The sequence below is a fragment of the Rhipicephalus sanguineus genome, chromosome 7 (assembly GCF_013339695.2).
Source record: "Rhipicephalus sanguineus isolate Rsan-2018 chromosome 7, BIME_Rsan_1.4, whole genome shotgun sequence".
NCBI classification, from domain to species: domain Eukaryota; kingdom Metazoa; phylum Arthropoda; class Arachnida; order Ixodida; family Ixodidae; genus Rhipicephalus; species Rhipicephalus sanguineus.
The window spans coordinates 128,251,719-128,272,974 of NC_051182.1; the positions used below are offsets into that span (position 1 = coordinate 128,251,719).

A 21,256-nucleotide genomic window follows, 5' to 3' on the forward strand; every position below is an offset into this window, starting at 1 on the left:
GCCTCTGTGTTCAAGAGAAGCGAGCGACACTTACACGGCACACTAAACCTTTGTCAACATTTACGTCGTAATCAACGGCAACCGAAAGAGGCTGCTTTTCTGCTTGCTTCACGCGACCTGTAGCTTGCGCTGCAATGCATAAGAATTGGCAAGACTGGGTTACACAGCGCAGTTTTACGTACCACATAAACCTGCAACCGCTTGTCGTTACGGACAATAAACGAACGGCAGTCAGTCAGCCAGACACACGAAACGCAAACCAAAGGAACACTACTGACAACCATGTACAGAACTTCTGAATGTTTTAATAAATGATATGACAAGTGCATGTGCCAACTTCCTGTGCAAAGCAAAAAAGAGTGCACGCTCTGCCGTTTGCAGTGCAATACCAGCCCCCCCCCCCCCCCTCCCCACATTGCCACCAAGACATCCATAGTAGACAGACTAGAACATGCCACAGGTTGGGATGCAAACATAGGCCTAAACACACACACACACGCATATATGTATTTCACTAAAATAATGCAGGATCTCCATTCTACACTGCACCAAGGTATGTATAGACTTCTAAGCACCATAAAGACTAGGGGAAAGAAAGCATAATGCTGAAAAAAGAATGCTAAAACAATAGATTGAGATAAGGCTGGTGACCAATGGTGGATTCAACGTGTGGAAGAGGAGAGAATATGCGAGGTCAAGCTTTTTATTTTTGATAATAGTGAACTTTTCTCGTTCGGCCGCTTTCGAAAGAATACAGATTGCAGAGAGCGTGCAGGTTGAGTTTTTCCACAAGGTCTTACTCAAAGAAAGGTTATCTCTCCAATTACGAAGTGCTGCAATAACGTACGCTGTGCTTTTTATATAAAGAGCACGTTCTGTGTGGGCACAGGTTTGCAAACTGGCAGAACAGTATGTAAAATTATTTCCAGATTTTATGCAGCTCGGTTACGTCGTGGATAAAATGGACACTTCCTGCTTCATGTGCGGCAGACATCAAAAAGTTTATAGACTTGGAAATCCGTGAAAAGCCAAGAACTAGTATTTCCGCAGCCTGGTATTTTCGATTTTCACCTTATACTTCTAGCATATGTGAGCGATACAGTACTGTACGGCTTTACTAGCAGCAGCCACAAACTATCGCAGTTTGTATACTTTTGACAACACATGCTGCACCCTCTAGAGCAAAGGAATGTGAAGTTTCAGGCCAAAAGAAAAAAAAACAGGTTTGAGTTCATGGAAGTCATAATTGTAAGAAGACAACTGCCTTGGCGGAAAGAACGCAAGCGACTTTAGAATCCACGACTTGCAACCACGCCCCGAAGCTACCATATTCGCAAACAAATAGAAACAAAGATCACACCATAGGATTCCTCCACACGTCTGTACCGAGTGGCCAAAAAAAAAAAAGCTTAATGAGTTGCGACCAAGGTTGAAAGACGGCTGCTGTAAAAAAAGGAATGCATTCAATACAAAGCCGCACATGTACCAACAGCCTCACAAGCTTCGGACGGAACAATGCGGCACATTTCGCCGGGAAACCTTGGCAACCTTGAGAGGGTAGAGAGACCGGGGATTATTTCTTTTGATGATACACTCGCTTCAACCACCTCGAACATCCAGAGCACAGATCTGTTAACGAGCTTGACATTAAGTACCGATAACTGCAGTCAATACTGGCAAGGGCATGCACTACATAGGTGAAAGTCACGAGGGTCTTGCCAATCTTGCACACTAAAAGCCATTCTCGCACAGGATGTGAATTGCTTGCCGATTTGCGAAGCATAAACTGTTTGCTCACTTGTGATTGACCATGCCGCTGAATGAAAGTAGGCGTAAAAACAAGCATTGCGTAGCACTCGTAGTTCGTATCAGTTTGCGTTTCTTCCTTTCTAAGCTAAAAAAAAAATACTCCTATTCCTTGCCTTTTCATCCGAAATGCAACCTCGCCGGCAATGCCTGCAGTTATCAAACCATAGCTGATCATCATGTCAGCCATGTTCTTGCATATTGCTCTTTACACACGTCCGATGTGTGCAAAGTCCCCATCAAAGATGCAAGGGCCGTGTTGGAGAGAGAAAAAAATGCGGGTCAATTGTTTGGTTCAGCTTCTCCGACACACCCTGTGCCCCCTGAATTCAGGTAGCAGAGGCGAAACTTAGACTTTCTGTGTCAATCTCTCGGGCTTTTGCGCAGTTGCAGGTGGAACAGATGACCTGAGGCCCAGACAAGGTCTGGCTGCATGTAACGTGCCCCGTAAACCTTTGATGAAGGCTGCACATGTGATCAGAGCACCAGAGAAGCGAAAGAAAGAAGAGTAAACATGGAACAAGTGGGAGAACACAGTATGCTTATATATTAAATATAAATACACATCTTCCTCTACTCACATCAATTTCTCAGCAAATTCACTAAACAGAAATGGTATATCGAGTTTGTCTTCGAAAAGGCTCAAAGGAAGAAAAGAAACGCACCCTTCTAATCCTGCACAAAAGCAAACTAGACTACCACAGCAGACTGACTGAGAACGGTGTAGATACTCTCGATAAGGATTGCACCGTCAAGATATGTTAAGCTCGGGTGTTGTCACTTGCATTGACAACGCATTACACCGTGTTGATTTGGTTCTGGTACAGCCGAAAGCCGCTATCAACCTTGAATTGACGCAGCCTGACATCACGTCACAAGCCACAAGAACTTAACACCCACTTCACTTACGTACACCAAGCCAAAGAAATCGCAACTGCTACCGCTAGTGAAACAACACGTTAACACTTAATAACGGAATATTCTTGCGCACTGACAAATGTGGTGAGCTACACAAGACCAAACGCTAAGTAAAAGCTCTGCACTTAATTCCCTTTCGACTTAGACATTCAGCCCTCCAAGTGACAAGTCGGTGCGACAGCGGACAAAGCAACCCAATTTCGATGTGCGTTAGAAAAAATACAAATTTCAGTGCCCCACATTCTTCTTTTTTTTTTCATGAGAACTGCAATTCATTTGTGGCGGAAAGCGAGGTATGAAGTGTTAGGAAGGTAGGCACACATATACCAGGGCTACAAAGATGAAAATCACGTTTAAGCACCATCAAACACCAGTGGCAACGATACAAAAAGACAAACACCATTCGAGAATCTCGGCTTTTTTTTTTCTTGGCTTGCAAAGAGTATTTTTACCATACAATGAACACACACACACACCAAATGCAACCAAACCGACGCCTCGTGAGCAAACGCTGCAAGGGTAGCCGAAAATGCGCTGCGTACAGCACGTACAGCGGGGAGGCGGTTGCGCAAAAGTTGCATCGCAGGTTGCACGGAAGTACGCACGACACCCGATATCACGACACACAAATCACAGAAACAACACCAAGAAAAAAATTTATGGCGAGGTACACGTTAAAGCGATGCAGTACGCTTTCCGGGTAATCCTCGACCACGGAGCCACCGGCAAGTTCACCTTGTCGCGGCTGAAACCTGAGATACCTGCAACTGAATGCGACGCATGCATACCATGTCATAGGCAACTCCGATGCCTTTCTTTCGAAGAAACTTTTATGGAAGACGCACTGCACTTGCTCACTCCTCGCAGCTTCTTGTAAAAACCTAGTGGTAAAAACCTCTCGCCGTGCAAACTTCGTTCCTCTTGCGTAATACTACTTCAAAACCATCATCTTGTACTGTTTCTCTCGCCGCTCTCGTTTCCAGTGCAGTCACGTGGGGACCTGTAGTGCCAAGCTCATTTTTAAACTTCACGGAAGGCTTCCGGCACCCTTCGAGGTGAACATGAAGCTTTTTAAAAGGTTGTGAAAGACTTTGTACGGAAAGGCCTCGCCACCCACACGTGCACTCGAACTGATTACTCAAAGAAACCCTATATTTCAGACCTAACAAGGCCTTCACGTTAACCCTAACGAGAACTCTGATGTTAGGCCTAACAAGGCCTCCACGTTAAGCCTAACGAGACCTTCGTATTAGGCATAACAAGACTTACATCAAGCCCAACAAGTGCAACATTACGCACACAACGTTTAGCTGAAAAGGAATCGCGAGTGTCATCAGCTGCAGAAGTTGCAGATTGTCGTCAAAAACTAGGAAGACAACCCGAAACATATTTGCATACAAGCTTCGAAACAGAAGTGCTCCTGATGAAATGCACATGAAACCAGAGTGTGCAGCTAGAACACTGATTAACATTTTGTACATGGAGTATGAGCTGTAAAAAGAAGCAACTTGACAAGCAATCAAACAACAAAATGCACTCGAACACGAGAAATCCTCTTTTGCACCAACAAGCCAGAGTTGTTCAGATGCATATAAACATGTAGGTAGAAAATTGAATGGGGTGATAGAAACATCACCAATGCTGTAGTGCAGGATTATCCACTATAATCGTAAAAATGAAAATGCACAACTTTTTATCGCTTCTGCAGCTGGGGTACAGATGTGCGTTGAAAGAGACCAAATACAATACAACAGTGATCGCAGATCTGTGTTAATAGATATCAAGGAAAAGAGAAAAACCGTCAGATAAAAAAAGAACAACTGTGCAAAGCGACGGCAGAACAGAAATGTACATAAAACACCAGGCAATATAATATCACTAGTTGGTTAAAAAAAACAGTTCGTAATCTCCGAGCGCGTGTGGGCGTCCTCTCCAAAGTGTGCAAGGACGTTGTGTCGCTGCGGCAGACGACAAAAAGTTGCAATCGTCTGCCACCGTTCTCACTTTCCATCTTTTTTTTTTTGGTGGGGACGGGCCGTGCACTAAAATGCACCTCACGATTCTGTGATGTCGCTGTGCATGAACGGCACGACGAAATCGTCCATGTTGGGCATGACGAAAATCCTCTGCCAGAGCGAGGGGAGAGAAAAAAATGCAAAATAATTGCATTAATGTACAATAAATGTCATTGTATTTGACATCACGCTTGCATGTTATGCAATACACATTCCCACTATATACCAAGCTAATGAAATAACCCGGAAAGGCTTCACGGTGCATACATTGTGCGATTTGTGCTACTATTTACGTCATGTGATGTGACACATCATTTTTGATGCGACATCAAAAAACCCCAAAGGCTTCATGGTGCATACGCAGTGTGATTAATGCTATCCACGTCATGAAATGTGGGCACATCATTCATGTATGCGATTATTCATCACGATGTATATGTCGCGAGGTATACATTGTGTATAATGTCATTTATGGCACATCATGTATATTGTGCCATTCGCATCCCGATATATACCCAATTAATGAAACCATGAAGTGACTATGGAGACATAAATGGAAAGATAAATAGATACACTAAAAGTGCCTTTGGTTAACTTTAATAATAGGCTGTCTTGCAATACAGTAAAGGCTTGTTAATTCGACCCCTGTTAATTACGAAAATTGGATAATTCGGACGTGTTCTCTGGCCCCGGCAAGCACATGTACTGTGCTTGGTCATATTTGGCTGCAACTCGGTTAATTCGGACGATCCTCGGAGTGCACCAAGCATAAAGCGCCACAAATGTGCAATGCAAAGGAGCGAAAACAGCGTTCGCGAACAACCGAAATGGCCGCGGGCCTTCAGAAAAGCGTGGTCGTCATCGACAATCTGACCACAATCGCATTGTTGGGGGCTGAGGCTTCAGCGGCAGCGGCAAACATTCCATTTTCAATTTTACTGGACACACACGAACAATGAATGTGGCAATGTGCTTGCTACATTGTGGTCGACGAACTATCAGTCGTCGGCCATATTTCTGGCGAAAAAATTGTCGTCACGTGCATGTGGTGGCGGTACGTAATAAGGGATGGGTTCAGAGCACGTTTTGGCTTAAGACATGGGATTCTTGAGCTGCGGTCACATTGTGAACGAAGTCGCGAATGACGAAAATTGCGGCTTTTACACTGCTGCTATGCAAAATAAGTATACTAGATTTATGTATTCATCAAGAAAATGAAAACACATTGATGTAGTAGACACTTGTTTATTGTTTTCTTGATACTTTTGATAATTCGGCATTCGGTTAATTTGAACATTTCTTCTGGTCCCGTGAAATCCGAATTAATGAGCTTTTACTGTATGTTTAGTGCATTGTACGAGGTGCATACCGACTCTTGCTATTTGGCCAGTGTCAGCGCTCGACCCGTATCACAGGGAGTCCAGTGACTACCTGTGATACGGCGTGCCTTTGGTGCTATCACTACTTTGCTGATGTTACTACTGCCAAAGCCGGGACCGTCAGCGAAGGGGCACAAGTTGGAGCAGCCACTGTCACCAACGTTATCCCCTTTTACAATGATTACAGCTGCTATAAACAGGATACTTAGTTAAGCATTGTTCTTCATTCACCTCATCCACTTTCTCGTCTTTGAGAAGAGGAAGACTGTTTTTATTCTTATCGACTGGGACTGTTGCGGCACTTGCTCAGACAAGAGCTCACTGAGGAGACCCAACTTTTAACACAATTTATACCTTATGTTTGGTGCATGATAACCTTAGATACTTATGTAGCACAAACAGCAGACCCCTATCACACAGGGCAACTTAAGTGCACTTTGAGGGAATGCACTTCGCCGCTAGTGTCATTCGCACGCTGTCACATGGGAACACTTAGTGGCACTCGCTGCAAAGTGCACTTTCCGGCGAGTGCATTCGCCAAAACTCACTTCACTGTGACGGAGTGTCTAGCCTCGGCAGCAGTGGCTCGAGAATAATTAAGGAATTATCTGGAGCAGAGTTCATAGCATATTTTCAACGATCGTTTACGTTATTGGGAATATTCTTATGCATTAAAACATACCATACCATAAAAAACTACACTTCTATTCTCTCTCTCAGGCAGTTTACAGCCACAACCGCCAGGGGCATGCCCAGCACATGCTGTGCAATGGCTGCAGCCGCCGCGTTTGTATGTAAAGTTTATTTTAAGGGCTGCTTATAGTTGTAACACATTATTACTTAAGAAACATCGCCTGAAATAACAAATATCTGTTGCACTACTTTAGTACCCATTGCCATTACCATCATTTCCAAAGTACACTTCCTTTTCTTGTGTAGCAGCGTGCCACCAAAGTGACATTCTGGGGGCATAAGTGCACTCGCTCATAATGACACTAAATTTGCCAGTATGACCGGGGTATTATACCTTGTGTTTGTTGCATGATAGCCTTAGATACTTATGTACCACAAACAAACAAACAAAACCAGGAATGTTAATATTACGATAGTACTTAACCCATATATGCCCAATGTCCTACATATAGGACGCTTCTTTGATGCTCTCTAACATCGCTATTTCTTTAGCTGATGACTAGCGCCACCTACAGGACATCAAGCAGGCCTCATTCTCAATGTATGCAAGCCTAGACATTGCTTGCTTTTCATGCTGCCACGTGTCGGCCGCTTTCTCCGGGCAAACGCGTGCTTTGTGTGAAAGAAGTCATGGAGAGGAAGAAGTGCACGTGAAATGCCGACCGTTTTCTCCTGGCAAACATGTGCTTTGTATGAAATACATCATGGAGAGGAAGAAGTGCAATGCCGGTTTGCACGTGAAATGTTTCGAGGCTTACTACACCTGCACATAGCATCCCTAATGCCCAGTGTCCTATATGTATAGGACGACTTGAAAAACAGTGTTGCGTTTACCTGGCAGTAAATAAAGAACTTGTGCTTTCTTTTGAGGGTAGAAGTACACTTTGTGTGAAAAAAAATATTCGTTTTGTCAATTTTACTGAGTTTGGGCATATATGGGTTAATAAAAGAAAAAGTAAAAACTGCGGGCAGTTTGCACTAAGTTGTGCAAAGCTTGGCACAGCGAAGCATGGGCGCGTTGCCACTCGTACTCCCTGTCGACCGATACATCTAGCTTCGATACGCGGCTTCCTCCTCGGTCTCTTGCTCTTTCTGCGCTATGCTTTACTCTCTCCCACCCCCTTTCCCTCTTCTCACCACATCTCTCCTCTTCACACACCCTTGCTACACTACACAATGCTATGCTATGCTCTGCTAGCGTGCCTGGACAGCCGAGTGGTTTGGACGCTCGCCTTTGGGTCGAGGGTATGAAGTTCGAACGCCGCCTCGTGAACATACTTTTTCAGCAAAAATTTCTCTTTCTTTCTTTCCGTCTGCTCCTCTCTGTCTTTCTCTCTTTCTTTCTCTCTCTGTAGTCGTCCTCAGGGTTATTGCAGGCCACGCCGTAGCGGTGAGTAGTGGGTGTTGCCCAAATTCTGTGGTACATACCCGTTCATGATGATGATAGCTTTCGGGCACGGTCACACACTCCACACACTTTACGTCGAGCTAGAACAGCTTCGCTGTCGACATATGTACGATTTGAGCCGAGGTCATAGCAGCCCCGGGCAGTCCATTGTGCATTAGCCTGCTGCGCCACCATACTCGACTGGATGGAATGTTCGATATGCTGCATTTACTTATTAGCACACTGGATGTAACCTTAACGACTGTTATCGCTACGTGTGCGCGCGACACAGGTGTCGCTTGCAGGCACGACCTACCCACCTGAAATTCGAGGAAGAGCATCTTCTCTATGCGCTCTGTGACCCGGGCAATGGTGACCTCTTTGGCTCCAAGCTTGGGTCGCGCCACCAGCTGCATCTTGGGCAGTGTGCGGAAGCCGTACCTGCAGTTGGGGTATGGCACACATCGTTCAGAATTTCTGCATGAAATATTTGAAATCCTAATGTTGCGACTAAATGGGGTATAACATCAGAAGGAAAAACTGTAGAGCAAAAACAAAACAAGGGCAACATGAGACCACAGGACTGGCACTCTTACATCGTCCTTGTTCCCTTCTCAAGTTTTTTTCTTCTCAAGTGATGAACCAAGTTGGCCAACAAAACATTTTACTAAGGAGTATAAAACTGACAAAAACGTTATTTTTCCTGAAATTTGCAAGTAAGCTTGTTTTAAAAAGAAGAAATTTGCCTTTTGTAGAATTCTTAAGATTTCTTTTTTTAAAGTTCAGAATTGAAAATCGACCATTTTGTACCAATCAGAGCAATATCTGACAGCCTGTGATGCTGCTTGTATGTCACTTGTCCAATGGGGCAAGTTCAGGAACTTCTGCCAACAATAAGCTACCCCCACCTCATTCACTTTTTCACCCTCATCCGAAGACACTGTTGGCACCACCTCAAACAAACTGCTGTCTATCAACACCACTGACTCCAGCATCAACGTTTTGGTCAAGTTTTTAGGCAAACCTGCAAGTGAGTTTTCATGAGGTTTGGCTTCCCATGCCATTGGGTAATACAGAGCTTTACTATTTAAGGGCATAAGGGAGCTTTTTTTTTGGCCAATTATGTATGAATTCATCTGTTCTGCCATATGATTACGTTTTAACAATCATTCCATTTTTCGTTATTCACTCCTCCCTCTGCTCACGTGACCTGCATTACACCGGACAAACATACACACGACGCAGGCTCGACTCAGAAGAGCTCCACTGTTAAGAAACACCATCGCACATTTCTTTGTGACGTAAAGTTCGATCTGTCTCAAAACAGTAAAAGCTCGTTAATTTGACTCTCGTTAATTCGGACACGTCATCTGGTCCCTGTAAATATACGCATCACTCTATGAGACTGGGCGCTCGTTATTTCGAACAGATTTGACCGCAAATCGGATAATTCGGCGACTTTCGGGCCGCTGGCAAGGCTCGAAAACGAAAGAAGAACAATTCGGAACAAAAGTGAAGCTCAAACGCAGCATCGCCATGGACATCAATTATCGACTTGGCTTGGTTTGAGACTGGTTGAACGCCTTTTTTTCGCGTGTGGGTTTTGTTGCTTTGTTCCCGTTGGTGTGCTGCATCGTTGATCGCCGATTTATCGAGGTACGTTTCAGTACGGCTCCTTTAGCTTGATCGTTGCTGGTGCTTTTGTGCTGACTTCTCGTGCGACCGCACTCTCCGCCGATGGCAACGCCGGCGAAGCGGCCCAAGTAGGAGGCCAAGGACTTCACCACCAAAGTAGAAATTTTGCGTGCTCTGAATAACGGGCTCTCCCGACAAGAAGTGATGAAGGGTGATGAAAGGGGATCCTTCAATCGGCGGCAAGAAGCAAGGAACGAGTAACCGTACTTTTATCCCCCAACGTGACTGGAACAGAGCGCTTGCCGCTTCTCGTTATCGGAAAGGTTCAAAAGCCACGCTGCTTTAAGAACATCAACAATCTTCCCGTGGATTACCGTGCCAACCGAAAAGCGTGGATGACGGGTGAAACTATTGCGGTACTGCAGACATCATGCGAGCTGCTGAGCACCTTGAAGGGCTCAGAAAAATTGTGTCCGCGCGAATTTCTGCTCGAAAACAGACAAGCATCCACGATTACTTTGTAAAGTAAAGGTATGTTGAAAAAACTCGTGCATTTATTGTGTTTATTTCGACCATTCGATAATTCGGACATTCGGTTAATTCGGACATTTTTTCCGGTCCCTAGAAATCCGAATTAACGAGCTTTTACTGTACTACGTGGCTGACCGCCTGATAGCATCATGCCGAGTTTCGCCCCATGCGCTGCCAGTCGTGCCATTATTCCGGTACACACACATGCCGAGCAAAACTCACCAGATGCGGTCCGTGGGTGGGGGTGGGATGTTGAGGGCCACCGTGCCCACCAGGTGGCTGATCTCGACGGTGAGCACGAGGGGCGTGTTGGAGACCTCCTCCATCTTCCGCTTGATGTAGCGGTTCTCGGTGGCCTGCTGGAAGTAGCGCGACTGCGCAATCTTGTCCACCAGCTCCAGCAGCTTCTTGCCCGTGCCTGTCGCAGAACTCCTGCGACGCGTGTCGTGGCAAAGACGCGTTCAACGTCGAACCTGACGAGACATTTAACAAGCTGCATTCTGGCAGCAACGTGCAAGAAATTTGTCTTTTCTTTTTAACCCATGCAGACAGCAGTTTGACTGTGCATGTAGTTCAAGCCTGTGATGCAATTTATTTGTTTTATGGAAGGAAGGATAGGAAGACTACCATAGGCCCCTGTAACTAGACGTTCAAGTACTCTCAATTCACGATGGCTTATTAGACAATGCAAACCTTTCTTTTAAAGGAGTAATCATGTACTGTCAGCCGCAAAAGTTTGCGGGATCTGCAACGCGTGGCGGAGCGATGGAAAACTGCAGTGCTGCGTCACCTACCGTGACGCGGTGGGCGCTGAGGCTATCTGCTGCGGCCTCCGCAATTAGATCCGGCAACGGCACGTTGTCTAAACGCGCCCTCGCTAATTGCCGAGGCCGATAGCCTAAACACCCGCCACGTCACAGTAGGCGACGCAGCAATGCAGTTTTCCGTCGCTCCGCCAAGTGCTGCAGATCCCACAAACTTTTGCAGCCGAAAGTACTTCGAGTAAAGCTAAGCACATATGACACACTTGCAGACTGTCTCATCATAACTTGCATCTACAAACTAAATTGGCTGAAGCACTTTCAAAGAGTTAACGCTGTAAAGCGCAGAATAAAGATAATGCATGCTGCCGTGCTTTTTTTTAGTTTTTATGAAACATATCATCCGATGAGCACTCACGGGTCTCTCGAGATGGCACTCGACTCCCCCTTGTCTGCGGCGGCCCCCTCGTCGTCTGAGGAGGAAGCGGCGCTCTCGTCGTCGTAGGCATCGTGGTTTATGGCGAGGCTGTGTGAGGAGGATAAGAAAGCGCCCGTCAGAACACACGTTCAATAATACCGGTGTCACATGGTCACTCTTGATCGTGATCGGGCCTGATCTGGATCGAATTTCTTTATCGCGAATGGCTCCTTTACGCAAACTGCAAAAGGAAGCCGATCACTGTTGAGAAATTTGATCCCAATTGAGCTTAATCGCAATCAGCAGTGCACTGTGTACCGTATTTACTCGAATCTAACGCGCACCTTTTTTCCGGAAAAACGAGTCCAAAAATCGCATGCGCGTTAGAATCGAGTACCGAAAAAAAAAACAGAAACTCTGTTATCGTATTGCCATCGACATTTCAAAATGGCCGCCTCCTACGCGCCTTGGACATTTCTGCCATTTTTTCAGTTCGTACGTGTGCTGAGGAGATTGTCATCCCGTTCTGCGTTCGCATCGACGGCATGGAAGTGCCGACTCCAAATACTCGACGAGTGTACCACGATGCCGCATTTAAAAGAATAGTTATTACATGTGCAGAGAGACGGACGGAAATCGGGCCGCATCGCAGTCGTTCGGATATAGTTCGGAGTTCCCGACACGTGCGTGCGAGACTGGCGCAAACAGAAGCAGAAGATTTTTTACAGCAAAGCTTCACGAAAAGGTTTCAGTGGGCCAAAGCAGGGCCGGTATCCCGAAATCGAAGAGTGTTGACAGCGACAAGGAGTTGTCCGACAGCAACGAGGACTGATCCATTACGCGACTCGTATCGCCGCCGTAGTGGTGACAGTTTTAGCGGCAAGGCCCGCTTTTTGACTGTGTTTCACTTTTTTGAAGCTTCAATTCTTTAAAACCCAAATACTTGTTCTTCTGAATGTACGAAGTTTGACTCCTACGGACTTTTGTTCTTTTCTCTCACGAAAAATGGGTGCGCGTTACAATCGATGTATTACTTTTTTTTTTGGGGGGTCGCGTGAAACGGGTGTGCGTTACAATCGAGGGCGCGGTAGAATCGAGTAAATACGGTAACACCGGTATAAGATGCGTTTGGCGTGTAAGACCCCATGTCGTGCAGAGTTTTGTGCAAACGATCAGTAAAATGCTCAAACACACCAAATACTACTATACTCCCCTTGGACCTTGTTGCCAACTGTCCGAAGTTTAGCAGGACAGTTTAAACTTTCGAGTAATGGCGTTTTTCGCTGGCCAATCTGGAGCAGGATTTCTTGCTCCATGGCAACGAATCCGTACTTCACTGATCTATGTGGAGTGGATTGACGCGTTCCACTGGTTGTTTCAGAGGAACACGCTCCGCGGTCGATCGTTCTCACTTGCTCCGCCACCAAGTCGCGGATTCGGGTGGAAATTGGAAGAGCAGCACACGTCGCATCCGTCACTCTGCGAGCTACCTTGGTCGCCACTTTTCAGCGGCGACCAAGGTTGCCACGAAAACGCACGGAGCAGAAAGGGGAATAGTTTCCGGAACCAGTTTACATCAGTGTGCATGAAGAACTTCCAGTGTAATCTCACTCAGAGCATTCCCGTGTTCCACTGGCAGATTCGGCTTGGTGCAATCCAAGTACTCGCTCTAGAACTTTGGTGACCACTCTAATTTCCCAGTAAAAAATGCCATTAGAGTTCCAGTGCAATGTTATTCCTAAAATGTGAAATTACTTTAGTAGCATTGGTGTCAGCATAGAAAATATGACCTCAATAGACGTTATATCGATGTTTTTATGAAATGTTACCAGTGATGTGTAATTTACCCTTCCGTAACTATGTAACAGAAAGGTAACATTAACATGTATACATGTTAATGAGAACAGACAATAATTTGTCTTATTGTCTGTTAGTTCTTGTCTGTTGGTTATTGTCTGTTGGTTATTGTCTGTTAGTTCTCAATATTGTGTCTAACAAAGAAAACGAGCCCTTAAAAATATTTTTAAAAGTTACCGTCTTTCCTTCATGTATACATGTACATATTCTCTTCTAGCTTGTGATGTTTTCCGTAATAACTATTGTATCCTGTTAACGTTTAGGTTATGTAACAATTCTGATTTCTACTGTAATACTTATTCACATTGTCACATTTCAGTATATCGTGCTTTTCATTTATGTGCCACTAATTCTGGCTCATTTCTTTTTAGGTAGCAGGGCTAGTGAAGCTGATTTAGCGTAGCTTTCACTCCCACCATCTTTCGTGTACTACGCATTGGAATAAAGATTCAATTCAAATTCAAACTTCCCCCAGCCGGGGCGGCACCCAAATGTCCCGAACGCACGCAGACTTTACTCAATAAGACGAAATGCGGGACGTTAAAAAAAAAAAGAGAAAACAATGCGTACCTCTGCATCTCCTCGGTCTGGGAGCGCTTGAGCCGCATGAGGTTGAGCTTGGTGCTGAGGGTCATGTAGAAGGCCCCGTTGTAGGTGACGTCCATGTCGACCCAGACGCCCCGCTTGTCCACCACGGCCTCCGACGTGCGCCGCACATACGGCAGTTGCGAGCCCAGGTGGATGTCCGTCACCGTCAGCTCCTCCATGAAGAACGGAACCTGGCGACCCAGTGATATATTCATTACATCCGTATTTGTGAAAATGCAAAACAGGACGAACTTTTCATTGTTGTATCTGGTGTTTCATTATGCCCATAATGTAGACTCATTAAACGCAACCTGAAGGGACCAGGAAAATATCTTCCGTTTTACAGGAATTCTGTTTACCGAGAGATGAAGAGGGGTGCAGAATGCAAGTACGAAACCAATCATATCAGAGGCAGTTGTTCCATTTAAGTAGCAGTTCTGTTTAAGAGATTTCCGTTTACCAAGAGTCTACTGCATTTGTGAAACTGAAAAAAACAAGATAACCTTTTAATTCGTTATATCCAGTAAATTACTATACTCATACTTCTGAAACAGAAAAACGAGACAAGCTTTTCATTTATTATATCCGGTAACTGATTATGTCCAAATTTGTGAAACCGAAAAGCAATAATAATATCTGGGGTTTAACGTCCCAAAACCACGATATGATTATGAGAGACGCCGTAGTGGAGGGCTCCGGAAATTTTGACCACCCGGGGTTCTTTAACGTGCACCTAAATCTAAGTACACGGGCCTCAAACATTTTCGCCTCCATCGAAAATGCTGCCGCCGCGGCCGGGATTCGATCCCGCGACCTTTGGGTCAGCAGTCGAGCGCCATAACCACTAGACCACCGTGGCGGGGCAAACCGAAAAGCAAGACAACCCTTTCATTCGCTTTATCTGGTAATTCACGAGATCCATATTTGTAAAGCTGTAATTGTAAGAAAACATTTTCATTGCTTTGTAATGACCAACAATTTGCCATACTGAATATTGTTGTTAATTGGGGTGTTATACGGTGCAAAAGCAGCTCGGGCTACACTGTGCCACCCTGCACGTTAACTTTTAATGTCGAGGTTCAACTCTGTAATAGAAGAGGTTCAACTCTGTGTTTTCCAATTAAGTTCAGTTGCGAGTTCAGCGCCCGTGTCGTGTTTTCTTTTTTAGTCCTCGTCCATTTGTAGCGCTGTTTTTCCTTCACAACTCTAATCCTGCTGTTTTCAAACAGTGGGTCCACTTCTAAATAAGCTCTGTGCTATCGTTGCACCATGGTTGAACCTTGGTGCAAGCGGTCAGCAGGCTCACCTTGATGCGGTTGAGCTTCTTCTGGATGCGGCGCCTAACAACATCCGCCCACTCGTGCTGGGTGAAGACGTCGAAGAAGAGGCGGCCAACCAGCATGTTCAGCCACTGCGTGTCCGACTTGGTACCCTGGGCAGGCGATGAAAAAAAAAAAAAACAGATTCGATTTGCAATGAGAAGCGACAACTATGAGAGTGCCGTTGCTTATTTACTGAGGTACTCTAAAGGCCTGTTGTGTATTATGGCATGTCAGTGTGGAACCAGTCACCAACTTAAAAGCTGTGGATTCAATATGAAATTCCCGCTCACCAATCATAGCAGTAGTAGTAGTACACTCAAACCTCATTATAACAAAGTTGCATCTGATACGAAAATAAGTTCGTTATATCCGAAAATTCGTTATAAATGTATATTTGTAACACTGTATAAATGACGAGACTATTCTTCATTTACTTCGTTATAACCAATAATTCGTTATATCCGTGTTCGTTATATCGAGGTTTGAGTGTAGTAGTTATGGCAGTAGTGGGCATCTTGATTTGTGATAATCACCAACATGATTATTAATGAAAGTGTTTGCTATTTAATGTTTAATGAAAAAAATCACAGTTTCACTGCAAGGACGAAGCAATGAAAGTGGTAGCAACAAAAAGGAAAGTTATACGAAGTAAGGCTAGCAGCTAACTCTTTTGGATCCGATCTCGCATAACTCTACAAAACGCTGGTGTAAGGGAATATGGCCGCCGCTCCAGGGAACGAAGCAGTTTTATTCTTGCTGTCTCTCGTCTCAACGTGATGTTAGTGTTGAGAGCACAGCGCGCACAAAGGTATACGAGCAATCTACTGTCTGCCGAAATAGCGCACGAGTCGGCGCTCGCGACTCTGCCCTTATGATGAAAGTTCGCAGTGGCTGCTCGAGTGACACAGCCCACTTTGCTGTTAAAACGCTGCTAACAAAAAAAACTATACCATTACCAGCCCTGTTCCTTTGGCAAGATTGCTTTATGTATAGTGGTATTACTTGCAGTGAACTGAAATTTTGTCAGAGGGCCAGTAAACAACCCTGCGCTCCCATATTTGTGATGAAGAAATAACTGTGCAGTTGTACGGTGTGAACATGCTGCCATAATTTTGTGAATAAGTGGTGTCATAACAAAGTTACAGGGGATAAAACAACCATTACAGCTAGTTTCACTATCACACTTGGCCTTGCCAACCTTCTCTGCCACGCAGAATGGTAGGCATAACCTGCTGTCGTGACTACGTGCATATCAGCAACGTAACATGACACCAGTGATGACATCATCGGCATGCAGCCAACAACTGAGCAAGGCTTCCTCCACGTGTCGCTCGTGTCGGAGTGGCATGGTGAAGAAGCGTGGTGCGAGGTACTGGCTAGGTAAACAAATACGTGACATGCGCAACAACTGCACTACTCAAATTCGCAACACCGCAGAATCAAGGTGCCATTTTGTAGTGCAGGGGATCAACCGATAAGGTCAGCGCTACGTAATGTTGCCCAACAGTGCTATGTAATGTTGCCATTATCCACGGGCAACATTACATCACATCACAGTTGTAATGGCCAGGTGCAGGAGAGAGGTGTGAGAATTATTTTTCGAAACTGAGCATCTGCGTGATGCACAGCACTCTGTATGGATAAGCAAGCTTGTTTTGGAGGTGTAAAAAAAAGTTGGAGTCTGTCTACTGGCCCTTTAGTTGGCTGTTGAGCACTGAGTACTCGCTCACTTCAATTCTCCATTCTCATCCACAACAGCACCACCTTTGTCTTCTTCCACAACAACGAACGAATAAACACAAGGCCCCGCCGGATAAATGACTGGTGTGCTCCACCACCGCAACAGTCATCGTACCTGTGAGAAAGCAGTGCCCTGCGACGATGGAAGCAGCGAGGAGACGCCTGAACTCTTCGGCATCAAGAGAGATGGAGAGATCCACTGCTGCTCGCGGTGCCGCAGCTGCAACTCCTCGATGTAGGTGTCGTACGTGATGAGCTGGTTGGGCGAGTCTTCGAAGTGTGACCGCCTCGCCCTTGGGTCCTTGTCTACAGAAGAAAAGAAGGGACAGGAAGGGCATGCACTTGAAGCACTTCGGTTCTCGCACAGCATTTATCCATTGTCGAAAATGCTAAAGGCAGGAAACGCTGAAGTAACTAGAGTTGGAAACTCTAAAGTCGGCATTTATCCATTGTCGGAAATGCAATGACACCGCAAATGTGACATTAGGACGCAGGCAGGCATGCGCAAGTTTGGCATCATGACGATGACACAGACTTGACATCACGACAAAGATGTGACAAAGTGTGACACTGTGACAACGTTACTAAGTCACAAACCTAATGTTACAATGTAGAATTCACTGAGTGTGACGTCACAGAGACATCACTGAGTACTAAAGAAGACTTCTCTAAGTGTGACGTCACAATGACATTAATGAGTAATAATGCGGATGTCATCCACAAAATATTATTGAGTCATAAAACTTGGTGTCATCGTGCAGGTGCCAAGCATCAAACTAACATTACACGACCAAATCATCGTTGAATATAACACTCTGACGCAGACGTCATACATAAATCTGACAGCATGATGGCGTCGTGTAATCATGATTTGCCATGGTAGCTTAATGGCTATAAGTGTGCACTGGTGAGCTCGAGGTCACAGGTTTGATCCCGGCTGCACTTTTATGGGGGCAAAAGTCAAGAACAGCTGTGCAGTTAAATTTAGGTACACAAGCATCCGGGGCTGCTTCATTGTTCGAACCCAGAGACTCAATATTAACGTTGGCAGCCCAAGCTCTCTCCGAAGCGTTGTAGGATCGGGCCAATTTCCATGGTGTCCTGCATCAAGGATTACTTGAGACAAGGACCAAGACATACAAGAACTTTAAGTTGGGTGAATTTTAAGAATCCATAGTGGTCAAGAAGCGAAAAAGGATGACGAAACTAGAAAGTAAACAAGATGGGAGGAGTACTCATCCTGTCTGCGTTACTTCTTGGTGATTTTGTCCTTATGGGCTTCTTTGAGAGCAAGAAAGGCGAACAGTGCAGTGCTCATCTATCTCTCCTCGTTCTTTTCAGTATGTGATGCCCATTATCTGCACGCAACACCCTGTTACCAGCACGCAATGGCCCATCACCAGTACCCAACGGCCCAAACCAACATGCAGCGCCTCATTACCAGCGTGCAACGCCCCATTACCTGCACGCAGCGCCCCAGTGCCAGCATGCCATGCCCCACTGTCAGTATGCAACAACCCATCGTCGGTATGTGACAACCTGTCATCAGTGCACGACAACCCATTGCCGGCACGTGACAACCACCATCAGTACGCAACAACCCACTGTAAGTACCGAGCAACCCATTGAAGTACGCCCCATTTTCGGTCCATGTTATCACTACACAATGTTTCCCCTAAACAAAGATAGAAGCTCACCGCCATAGATTATGGCCTGCTGGAACCTCCGGAACCACTCCTCCTTCTCCCGGCATGTCCGTGCAAACAGGTACAGCACCTCATGCTCCATCTTCTGCGGGGGCGACGCGAGCGCTGGCTGGGATTCCTTCGACACCGAACCGTTCGTTTGGGCCGGTGCCCTCTCTTGGCTCGAGTCCTTGCGAGCCACAGCATTGCTAGCTGCAGTGTGTGCAAAGGAGACAAAACAGGCACAACTCTCTCTCTCAAATTGATGCCCACAATGTCGAAGGGACAATCTGCACTGGCAATGTGCTCCTCTGACACTCATTCTCATTAATTTCTGTGAAGAAAGTTGAGTGTTGGAAGATTAAGGTGCGACGTAATCTCACTTGGCCAGGAACATGATTATATCTTTAGGTGGGGACACTTCTCAACTTGCTTGCACAGTGCATTCGGCCAGATAAAGTAACAACGGCGTGTCTATTGGTACGGTGATGGCAGCAGATGTCTATCAGCGAGACAACGCATTGTCAAGACAGAAAACCTTTGACGTACTACTGCTATAGCAGCTGATGTGGTCGGTGGCACCGCATGTCACATTTCTCGCGTTCTTTGCTCGGAAAAAACATGGCATGCGTTTCCAGATTTACTTGATAGTGCGCCATAGCTGCATTCGCTGACTAGGAAATTTCGATTCCCCACCAAGTGTCAGTTACTACGGCAATGCCTTTTTGTCTTGAAGTTGCGTTGTCCACCAATAGGTATTTGCTGCCATCACTGGACCGATGGGCGCTCGGTGTTAACTCATCTGGTCGATCCCGTCTTGCGACTGTCCTCACCTAAAGAGCATATGTCCTACACTGTGATCGGGAAGAATGATGCCGAAAATGATAACAGGCACCGTCCAAAACAAACAATTTTTTTAGATCCCATATCCGTCCTCACATGCGGGCCTTGTTCAAAGTCAAGACTAAACAAGAGAGAACATCGGAAATTTGTTCACAAATTTGAACACTGGCGCCTAATTCACAAGTGTGAGCAAGATTTCCTTTGAGAGCCGAAATGTCAGCATTTATTTTAAAGAAAAAAAAAAAAAAGGTTCACCTTGGTTGGCATCTGTTCCAGTTCTCTACAAGATTGACTGTTACTTGAGAAAAAAAAAAAGTGGCTAAACTTAGTTTCTTGAATTCGATCCCAGATAAATTACTGGCAGGCCACTGTAGGCCCCTCAGTAAAAGTAAAAGTTGGTACATAGATTTCTTTCCCCACATTTAAGAAGAGACCTGTTCGCCTGCTCGCAGTTCAGTGCAAATCAAGATGGACCACAAAGAATGCTTGTCTCTTCTATTCTTTTGTGGTCCGTCTTGATTTGCACTGAACTTCTCTTCTTAAACACTGTAGGCCACTGTAACGATATGCAGAGCAGTATTGCTAGTGCGAGGCAGCACATTTCTTTCCCTGCAAGTGAGTGCGAACTCACAGCACGTCAGGTCGTCCTTGGAAGACGCAGTGGCAGCGTCGGCCTCGTCACGAGTGGCGTCCCTCACGTAGAGGTCCTTGACCGCATCGATGACGTCCTCATCGGAGCCTGCGTGAGGTGCCGCGTCATCCTGGTTGTTGGAGTCGAGCTGCATCTGCATCTGCCTCATGTGGTGCTCCTCGGACGGGATCAGCAAGCAGATGGGGTACTTCTTGTTCCACAGCCTGGATGAGTGTGCAAAGCATCGTTGAAAAAAATAAAAGACAAGTCTTGTATACTCCGTTTCATACATCGGATGCAATGCTGTGGAAGCCATGCAAGGAGTTCGGTCAGCAAAATGTGCAAGTCAGTGTGCCCGCACTTGGCTTTCATACTTGTAAACAGCTCATGTGAGCTAAGCAAGAGCCTGTAGTGTGAGGCGTCTGGACGGGCTGCAAGTGAAACGCTAAATATGAAACAAAGATGCTAAGCAATATAGAACAACGTGTTGACAGCCATATATATTGTGGCATGTTTGTTTATAAGGCACAAGGCCATCTTCACTTAACAGGTGGCCTAAAAATAAAAATATCGCCTTACGAATGGTTAAATCTTTAACAGTTTTCAGTGCGAATGCATCTACTTGCAAGAAGTCTCCTATGCCTCTATAGAATTGCACCTGATGATAAGACAGAGTAAACGGGTCAAGTATTGGGCTCCTCTTCTTATGCTCAAAGAATACTGGACACGCAGTCCACACCCTAGTGCAACGAAACATATAAGGCATTATTGTGAAGATTTATTCGTACCTTGTACACAATGGTGAGCCCGCCAGCCGAATCTTGCAAATAACTTGAGCAACATGACAATAACCACTAGAATGCTAGCATAACACACATAAAACATAAAACACACAAAGTAACACAAAAGTGGCATCAGTGAGTTCGACTCAGCATGGAGTAAGCAGGAACATATGACATCATGGCTAGCCACTTTCTCGAGTAACTGAATGCACTCTCAGCAATGGATTGCTTATAAATGAAAGTTCAGGAACAGCTCCCCAGCGGA

The 21,256-nt window shown here is 45.5% G+C and overlaps 1 protein-coding gene across 1 annotated transcript in view; it reads right to left on the bottom strand.

The window, feature by feature from the left end:
- Nucleotides 1–285: 285 nt before the first annotated feature.
- LOC119399886 (testis-expressed protein 2-like) overlaps nucleotides 286–21,256 on the bottom strand; it is a 53,332-nt gene continuing 32,361 nt past the window's right edge. The window contains 7 exon segments of the mRNA XM_049417872.1: nucleotides 286–4,850; nucleotides 8,519–8,639; nucleotides 10,587–10,796; nucleotides 11,544–11,651; nucleotides 13,971–14,179; nucleotides 15,295–15,420; nucleotides 17,166–17,356. Coding sequence (XP_049273829.1) covers nucleotides 4,779–4,850; nucleotides 8,519–8,639; nucleotides 10,587–10,796; nucleotides 11,544–11,651; nucleotides 13,971–14,179; nucleotides 15,295–15,420; nucleotides 17,166–17,356 — 1,037 coding nt within the window. The 3' untranslated portion in view covers nucleotides 286–4,778.